This window comes from Rhinopithecus roxellana, chromosome 15, assembly GCF_007565055.1.
Source record: "Rhinopithecus roxellana isolate Shanxi Qingling chromosome 15, ASM756505v1, whole genome shotgun sequence".
In the NCBI taxonomy this organism is placed as follows: Eukaryota; Metazoa; Chordata; class Mammalia; order Primates; family Cercopithecidae; genus Rhinopithecus; species Rhinopithecus roxellana.
Window position 1 is genome coordinate 61,057,777 of NC_044563.1, and position 10,247 is coordinate 61,068,023.

The 10,247-nt window shown below is 41.2% G+C and overlaps 1 protein-coding gene across 1 annotated transcript; it reads left to right on the forward strand.

The window, feature by feature from the left end:
• Positions 1–6,873: 6,873 nt before the first annotated feature.
• Positions 6,874–9,651, forward strand: LOC104665216 (olfactory receptor 51G2-like). The gene is made up of 2 exons (XM_010366979.2): positions 6,874–6,885; positions 8,671–9,651. Exons 1-2 carry the CDS (start codon positions 6,874–6,876, stop codon positions 9,649–9,651), a joined length of 993 nt encoding a protein of 330 aa, XP_010365281.2.
• Positions 9,652–10,247: the final 596 nt, after the last annotated feature.

The following is a 10,247-nucleotide window of genomic DNA, read 5'->3' on the forward strand; positions in this document are numbered from 1 at the left end:
TACAGAGTGGAAACTGATACTTTTAGAGGCTAGGTATCTATTCTGGGGCCACTTGCTTTTTTTTTTTTTTTTTTTTTGAGACGGAGTCTCGCTCTGTCGCCCAGGCTGGACTGCAGTGGCCGGATGTCAGCTCACTGCAAGCTCCGCCTCCCGGGTTTACGCCATTCTCCTGCCTCAGCCTCCCGAGTAGCTGGGACTACAGGCGCCCGCCACCTCGCCCGGCTAGATCTTTGTATTTTTTTAGTAGAGACGGGGTTTCACCGTGTTAGTCAGGATGGTCTCGATCTCCTGACCTCATGATCCGCCCGTCTCGGCCTCCCAAAGTGCTGGGATTACAGGCTTGAGCCACCGCGCCCGGCCGCCACTTGCTAATAAGCAGTTTAAATTCTGTCTGATTTCATATCCAGTTAACTACAATGCTGGCAAGACTTTTATGTCTATATATTTAAGGCTAACACACCCTCAAAGTCTCCAATACCATCCTCTCTTACACAAAGTCTTATTTCTCTGTTATCAGCTAGAGTGTAGTGTAATGTAGCAGTTCAGTTTTTACACATGCTTTACTGTGTTTTATGATCATAAGCTACTTGAGAACAGAATTGGTATCTGTTAATCTCTAAGTAAAGCACAGTACATAAAGAAACCCAAATTTTGTGAACCACTGAAAAGACTATTGGAAAATGTAGATTTTAGAATGAAGAAAACACACTGGGACTGCAGTGAAACAGAGAGAACTACAGAGTTCCAGGACATCTGAGCCTTTCACCTCTAGGCTACCCTCTCTATGTTGGAGATTGAGGACGAGGGGATGGCTGAAGTTGGTGAATGATAGTAGTCTCCATATAAGCAGATAGAATCGATGTTGTGTTTTACCTGTCTACTTCCATTTATCATTTTCTCTCACATCCCAGATGTGAGAGACAATCTGACTGTGGCCACATTTATTAGTTTTAAGGCAAATGAAAAATTCTAGAGACAGGCTGTAGAGAAGCTAAATAAAATATTTCATCAGAGAGAAGTTAGCATTTCAGCAAAATACATATACAAATCCTTTAAAAAATTATCTTATTAACTTTAGAGCCTGAAACTTGTTAAGAATCTGTGAAATTTCTGACTTAAATTTCAACGCACAAACATAGGGTGTGTGATAGATATGGGAATGCCTGTATTGGTTGCAGCCCACTGAGGCCAGAGATTGGTCTCCAGGTTAGAAGAACAACTTGGATGATCTCAGGAACTAAGAGACTTGAGCAGACTGAACTTTGAAATTTTCTCTTCCCTAATCTCCAGGACACACTGGGACTTGCAGTGAAACAAAGGACATCTGTAGCAAAGCCTTTCAACTCTAGATTGTCCTCTCCATCCTAGAAGTGGAGGAGGAGATGATGGCTGAAGTTGGTTAATTAAAAGCTCTGACCTTCTGTAAAATACCTAGTCAGTGTTCTTCAAGACTCTCAAGGTCATGGAAACCATGGAAAAACTGAGAAACTTCCATCTCAGACCAGAGGACACTAAGGAGAAATAACGACTAAATGCAATTTGGTATCCTGGATTGGATCCTGGAACAGAAGAAAGACTTTGGAAAAACAGGTGAAAATCCAAATAAAATGTAGACTTTAGTTAATAGCAATTTACCAATATTAGTCCTTTGGTTTTAACTAATGTACCATGGTTATGTAAGAAGTTAACATTAAGGAAAATGGGTGAAGGACACTCAGAAGCTCTGTAAACTATATTTATAACTTTTTTGTAAATCTAAAATTATTCCAGAATAAAACTTATTAAAAAACAAACAAACAAGCTTGACCATGAAGGGTGGGGGACAGTTAGTATGACATGCTGGCCATAGAGGAATCCAGACAGGTTACTGAACCAGTTCTCTGTTTCCTGTTGGAGAGGAAGTATGTGAAACTTGCAAGCTTTTTTTTTTTTTTTGCACCCTTTGTATATTCTAATATAACATTAACAATGAATCATTAGGATACACTGCCTGATGCATCCTTCCATGTTCCAGAGCTGCCTGGCTCAGAACTCAGGGGGTTCAGGAAGTTTAGTTGTGGAAATCTCTTGGATTTGCACCTGGATCCCAGCAGACCTGTTATTTCCCTACCTCCATCGAGAGGATTATAAAGTGTTGACTTTTACTGACACAGCAAGAAATGACTTTCACAAACAGAGGAACAGATGAGAGGAGATACAAGCTCTGGAGGTATGGTGAGTTCAGGGGCTAGAGTGTGAAAGTTGGGGTCTGGGCTGGGGACCCTGAGCTCTGAGGCCTTGGACCACTGGCCTGAATGGAATCTGTTTAGGGTGGGCAACTTCAGGTCTTTCCATAACCTGAGAAGTGAGAGTTACCTTAAGGCCTTTACTGATCCTCCTTCTTATAAAATAATGAGTTTGGGTGGGTATTTGTGATGGACTTTTATCACAACATTACATTTTTTGGACTGGACTATTCCTTGATGATCCAGGAACATGGTCATCTCATGACTAAAGGCAACAATGTTCCTCTTCAATCCTCAACCAACTGGTCAAATAGGAGAAAAACAATTTATCAATAGTCCTTTAGGTTCATCTGTGGTGGCTGCTCGTAGCATAGACTGAATTTGATAGTTGTCCTGAATCCTACTGTGGGACTTCTGCTTGTGGGACAAAAACAGGTCTACAGTATGGACTCAGCCTCAACCTTGGGTCTAGCTGCTTTGATGAAACCTCCCCGTAGAAGGTATATTCTGATTAGTTTGAGGAGGGACAGAGGGGAGCTACCCTCCATCTTATCCTAGGCTAACTCAAGTCAGAAGGCTGTCAGCTATGTAATAGCTGATCACAGTTATCACTTATTCGGGTCTTAGGACTTCTTCATGAGCTCATTTAACCTCACCACCACTCAATGACAGAAGTTCTTTTATTTCCCTCAGGACAAGAACACAGAGCATAGAGGAGTTAAGAAATTTGCCCACAGTCTTACAACTAATAAGTAGTAAAGCCAGGATTTAAACCCAGACAGTTTTGATCTAGAGCACACACTTCTAACCCTGTGCTGCCTACCTAGGATAAAATATATAAAATATGCCAACCTGTCCCAACCTTTGAAATGCCAATATGAGATGCATGCTTTTAATAGAATATACATTATTCATGCTATTAAAAATATTCAAGGAAGTTAAAGAGAGATCACATTTGCAGATATCTCAGTAGCTAACAGATAGATTAGCAGATTTATCTGTATTATGGAGGGAAGATCACAGAAGGCCAGGTTACAAAATATTCACAGGAGCCAGTGATTTACACACAAAGGCCTCTGTACCAGGCTGAGTCTGTCTATTTCTCTCTCATCTATTTATCCATCCATCTACCCATCTATCACTTAAAATTTAATGTCTTTCAATACTAGAGATATTCCTGATCCACTCCAGACCCTGGCTTCACCAGTTAAATTTAATCAAGGATTTTTTTTTTTTTGAGATGGAGTCTTGCTCAGTCGCCCAGGCTGGAGTACAGTGACACGATCTCAGCTCACTGCAAGCTCCACTTCCCGGGCTCACGCCATTCTCCTGCCTCAGCCTCCTGAGTAGCTGGGACTACAGGCGCCCGCCATCACGCCGGTTCATTTTTTGTATTTTTAGTAGAGACGGGTTTTACCGTGTTAGCCAGGATGGTCTTGATCTCCTGACCTTGTGATCCACCCACCTTGGCCTCCCAAAGTGCTAGGATTACAGGCGTGAGCCACCACGCCCAGCCTAATCAAGGATTTTGGTTGCCAACTATGAAAGTGAAACAATATTTCTATGGTCAGATTTAAAGAGGATCTACTGTTTAAAAATATTTAGAGATTAAAGGACAGATTTTAACAAAATAGGATCAGATTTATTTAATAATCATTTTTTTCTATATGGATCTTAAGTCTATACATAAACTAAAACCCTTGGAGAAGCTCCAGTCTTATTTCTTTAGTCAGATCTCACAGCAATTTCATTGATAGCTTTCCGGATCCAAGTCCTGTGTTAAAACTCAACAGCAACCCCTTAGTATCTCTCAGTTTTTAAATAGTGTGAGGAGGAAGGAGCTGTGGAGAAAAGGAAGCTTCCTCACACATCCTGCATTCATCCCTATGACATAAAACTGTCTGTTTGAAGCAACATGGGTGGAGGGAGTCTGAGTTGTTTTGGAGGGAGCTGGGGACCCTGTGGAGACCTTGTGACTTCCTGGTTACAGGTACTTGGCCTGGGCAGGTTTATGCTAAGCTTATTCTTAGCAGTGCAGGATTAGACCTCATTTTGGCTAACGCACAACAGCATCATGGGCTTGGGGAAAATGTGGGGTCCTAGCTCGTAACAGTCTTTTTTTTTTTTTTTTTTGAGATGGAGTCTCACTCTATTGCCCAGGCTGGAGTGCAGTGGCTGGATCTCAGCTCACTGCAAGCTCCGCCTCCCAGGTTCACGCCATTCTCCTGCCTCAGCCTCCCGAGTAGCTGGGACTACAGGCGCCCACCACCTCGGCTAGTTTTTTGTATTTTTTAGTAGAGACGGGGTTTCACCGTGTTAGCCAGGATGGTCTCGATCTCCTGACCTCGTGATCCACCTGTCTCGGCCTTCCAAAGTGCTGGGATTACAGGCTTGAGCCACCGCACCCGGCCAACTTCTGACAGTCTTAGCTAGGCTAGGGATGCAGTGCCAGGGCCCATTTTTCTGTAACTTTCCTCTTGGCCCCAGGACGCAGTTGGCAAGGCCAGAGGCTTAAAAACCTCACATTCCCTTGAGTACTGCTTGCCATAGAAACCTTCTTGGTGGAGGAGGGTCCCCAATCTTCTCTTATCTGGGTCATCTCCTTGTAGTGACTCCTATCTTGGCTCTTGGGGATAGATTTTACCTGATTCGAGAAAGAAATAGTCTTTGCACTATTCATGGTCTTCTGGAAACCAGATGAGTAAGATGGTACAGGGGCAGAGACTGTAGTTTGATTTTATTCCATCCCTTCAGAGGGGTCTGCTTAGTCTGTTTGTCTATCTATCTACCTATCGTCAACCTGCCTATCATGCAACTACCTAGCTACCATCCATCTACCTATCCATCCATCAATCTGTCTATTGATCCATCTATCAATCTATTCATCATCCATGTATCATCTATCTCCATCTATCTCCATTGTTTTTTCTTTCCACAGTTAGTTTATCATGTTTTTCTGTTGATCTCTCAGGAGATTACAGCTTTGAGGAGAATTTTTTCTTCCTAAACTATGAGCCTTTAATTAAACTCACACAGTATGCAACACAGGGACAGTCAATAAGCACATGGGTCCCTTATAGTCTTTGGACTTTTCTATGGGGAGCCTCAAGGACAGATGCATATAAGCAGTCAGGGAGGAGGCAGGGGTGGTATAGGAGGAGATCTTGTAAATACATCTTCCTCTTTCATCTTGCTTAGGGATGGCTATTTTTAGCATTAACAATGTTAATAATCATCATAACTAACAGAAAGCAGCAGCATTACACAGTGCCCTGACCTTGATAGTTGCTCTGATGTATAATAATTAGACTGTGGTGTGACTTGTGTTTGATGGAGACATGCACTGAACCCAGCTGGGGACACTGGAGGATGCCGATAGGTAAATGACTCCCTCTAGGAACACTTCCTTAGCCAGTTGTATCCTCATAGTTTACTCAGAAGACATGTCTGAAGGACAGGTGCAAAAGAGGGAATGATGGAATTTTGATATTGTCCAATGGCTTATCTTATCTTTATAAACAAGTGCCCTGAAGGAGTCTTAAACTTTTACTGAATATAAAAGTGAAGTGAACTAATATTGTGATGAATACACTAAGTGTTAGGCATTATGTTAGGCATCTAACTACAGGATTAAGCTGGTTCATGCACAAAGCTATTGAAAACAGACTCAGAAAATAGAAACCTGTCAAGGTTATAGAACTTTCATAAGAATGGCAATTAGAAAGTGGCTCTGCCACTTAAACACATAAAATGCACAGTGGTTATTCAGAATAGAGAACACATACAAGCAATATGAAAAATGCAGGCGACCCAATAGAAAAATGAGTAAAAGACTGAAAACTTCTTAAAAGAAGATATTCAAATAGTAAGCATATGGAAAGGCACTCACTTTGTTAGAAATCAAGGAAATATACATTAAAACCAAAAGACAATACCATTACACACCCATAGAATAGCTGTAATTAAAAAGACCAACCACACAAAATATTGATGAGGATGTAGAGTAATCGAACTCTCCTACAGTGTTGGCATGGGTATAAATTGGTAAATCACTTTTGAAGGCTGTTTGGAATATGTGAAAGCTGAATGTATAAATAGCTTATGACAAATCAATTTCATTCCTAGGTAATACTCAACAGAACTGCAAACATGTGTTCATAAAAGATACGTATTGGAGTGTTCATGGAAACACTATTTATAATAGTTCCTCACTTGAAATGACCTAAATGTCTGTTAATGATAGAATGGATAAATATATAGTGATATATTCACCCAAGGAAAAAATATGCAGCAATGAGAATGAATACATGATAGCTGTATGAAGCAATATGGATTAATCTCACAGACAAAGTTTAGTGAATGACACAAATGAATACCTACTCTATGATTCTAATTATAGAAAGTTCAAAAACAGGCAAAGTTAATCTGTGGGATTAAATAGTGATTATCACTGAGGAGATAGAGTGACTGAAAGAAATCATGGGTTGTTTTGTGGGGGAGGGATGGCAATATCCTGTTTATTGATCTGGGTGTTTATCACATGGGTGTATTCACTTTGCGGAAATTTATCAAGATTTACATTTATAGTATGCAGACTTTTCTATGTGTATGCTATATTTAAATAAAATTATTTTTGAAATGGTCAAATATGGTGAATTTGGTGAGTAGAAAGATGTCTTAAGAGTAGAGTTCCTAATACTTAGGGAAGAGGTGATTGAAAAGACTAGACATGCCAAATGGACAAGGCCTTTCCTCTTCTGGATTTAGTATAAAGCTCTTGCTTAGACCTGATCCTGCAGGTATCAGGAAACCACTGGTGATCATAAACACAGTTATGACAGAAGACATTTTCCTAATATAAATTTGATCACCATTTTTTCTCTGTATACATATACTAGTTTAAATGTCCATACTTGTCATTTCATAAATATTTTGCTGACAATTTAGAATTGGCCTTTTATCAGAATGCAGAAAAGACGGAAGAAAGTGGGACAGTTAAGCTGTTATAATATCCAGGAAAATGGTGATGATTCAGCTAGATTAGTTTCACTGGGATCTAAAAGGAGGAATAGTTTAAAGATAGTTGATTTGGACAATATGTTACAAAGTAAAAGGATATACAAAGTTGTCTTAGTTTTTTGGTACTTCACAGATAACAGGAAAGGAAGGGAGACACTAGCCAACAGGTGCTGAAAGGTGAGCTTTGGGGAGATGTGGAGGAATTAGAGTTTGGTTTGCACTATAGATTTAATATCTTGCGGAGTCACAATGTGAGATGCTTAGGAGACAAATGGAGATGCAGTCCTATTTTAAGGAGAGAAGTTGGAAAGAAAATGTAGCCTGAAAGTGCTGTGTGAGGTTATTAGAACAGATGAGCTCACACACTGCACTTTGACCTCCTTGGAATAACATGATTAACTCTGGGGTTCTGGAAATTCATGCTGCTCTGCCTGACCCTTCAGGGGATGCCCCTTAAGATGTGTCAGCTTCCACCTTCTGCCCCCAACTTGGGAGTACGTTATAGTACTCGGCCCTATCATAACAACTTTTGTAGCGGGAGGGCTGAAGAAGAGATATTTAAGAGGAAAATTCCTTGTAATTGAGTTCACGGCCACAGGACTGTTTTGAAGGTAGGGCCAGAATAAAATATGCAAGCTTTAAGCAGCCTTTAAAGTGAAGGTAGAGTTGGTGAAGAAGGAGATTAACAAAATTGAGTGTGTCTGGTGAACTACTATCTTGTTTATCAGTTCTTAATATCAAGAACTCTTGACTACTTCCTTTAAGCCAGTTCATCTTCATAGGAAAGAAATTTGTCGTCATTAAGCACATTTAAAGAACCTGTTTTGGGCCCCAACGGCATTTCTAGAAAAGAAATGTAGAAAATGTTTGTTCTATGACAGCAATAGAGGAGTATGCAACCAGTCTCCTAAGAGGATGGTTTTGAAAATATCTCATTTGTTTGAGTGTGGCCTTTATGGTGTATTTGTTAACGGATCTGTCAGACTGGAAAACTCACCTCTAAAAATAAATAGAAATGGAATTTAAACTTATATTGTTTCTAATATAATTTTAAATTTCTACATAAAATTATTCTCCTTCAGTTTTTAGTCTGCGAAGACACTCTGGAGGGGGAGACTTTTAGGTTTAACAAGTGAAAAAAAAAGAGACTGTTTAGACCAAAGGGAAAATAGTGGCTAATGAAATATCCATAAGCAGTAAGCAGAGATCAACTTAGAAACTTTCTCTTTTTGAATAAAAAGAGAATAAAGTGCGACATCATTTTATTCAAGCCAAAAACCTCAGGAAACAGAAGGAAATAGAGCTCCTAAAATGAATGGAGTTTGTTCCATAGCCTAAGAAAGGGTTATGAGGCAGCTCTTCTTTCTCAAGCCCAAACTTATTAGGGACTTTATAAGTAATGATCAAATGAACTTCTTACTCCTAGGGTGGACAACTACTGCCTGGAATCACCACGTTCTCCTGCAACACCAGCACTTCTGGTCAGTCTACCTTCCTCCTCACTGGTTTTCCAGGCCTGGAAGCCTCTCATCGTTGGGTTTCCATCCCCATCAACCTCCTCTGTGTGGTTTCCATCCTGGGTAACAATATCATCCTCTTCCTGATCTGCACAGATCCAGCCTTACGTGAACCCATGTATATCTTCCTGTCCATGTTGGCAGCCTCTGATCTGGGCCTCTGTGCCTCCACCTTCCCCACCATGGTGCATCTCTTCTGGCTTGGAGCTCGTGAGCTGCGCTTTGATCTCTGTGCAGCACAGGTGTTCTTCATCCATGCCTTCACCTATGTGGAGTCCAGTGTACTGCTGACCATGGCCTTTGATCACTTTATTGCCATACGGGACTCTCTGCATTATGCCACAATCCTTACCCGCTCAGCCACAGCCAAAGTGGGAACTGCCATTCTGGTGAGGGCTGTTCTGCTCCACTTCCCGGGACCTATCCTCCTGCAGCAACTGCTCTTTCCCAAGATCAGCACTCTCTCTCACTGCTACTGCCTGCATTGTGACCTTGTGGGGTTGGCCTGCTCAGACACCCAGATCAATAGCCTGGTTGGCCTGGTTTACATCCTCTTCTCACTGTGCCTTGACTCCTTCCTCATCATGCTCTCATATGCCCTGATCCTACGAACCGTGCGGGGCATCGCATCACCTGGGGAACGGCTCAAGGCACTCAACACGTGTGTCTCACACCTCTGCATTGTTCTCATCTTTTATTTGCCCAAATTGGGGCTGTCTGTGTTGCACAGAGTAGGGAAGCACAGCTACCCTGCTCTGGCAGTGCTCATGGCCAACCTACACTTCTTGGTCCCACCCTTCATGAACCCCATTGTGTATTGCATAAAATCTAGGCAGATTCGTCAGAGCCTCCTAAAGCGCTTCCAGCAGAAGAGGATTGATGCTTTCTAGAACAGCAAAAGGACCCTGACACATGACCCTGGGATTTCGGGTAGGGGAGGAGTGGTTGCAGAGAGTTATTTTTTGAGGTTTTTGGGTGATTCAGCTCTGTTACAGTTTTTGGAGACTAAAAGTGTCGTAAAGCTTATTAAAGTATCACCTTGATAATCTTCTCATTGCTCTGATTAGAGCTGAACTATCTCAAACTCATATATGCTGTAATATCTCCTTATCCAGAGGGCTTAACCAAACTGAGAGAATGGGTGTGTGTATCTATCTATACAGGCACCTCTCTCCTTCCCCCCTCCCCTGGATTTTTCTTTCTCATTTGATTTATAAGCCTAAGGAAGAGCTATAGTAAACTATATTCACCTTAATGCCAGTGCTCTTTCCCCAAATTTAATTTTAACCAGTTCATACAACAAGAATCAGAAAAGGGAGGTGGGTGGTAGGGAAACATGTATGGCAACAGTGTACACGCCAATTTTATTTGCAGTTATTTTACAGATTAGGGAGTGGTAGTTTTCCTCTTGGTTCTCTATGTATTTCTGATTGTGTGTTAGAGAAAGTTTGGCATTGCCAAGCCTAGGGAAGTTGTTCACTATAAC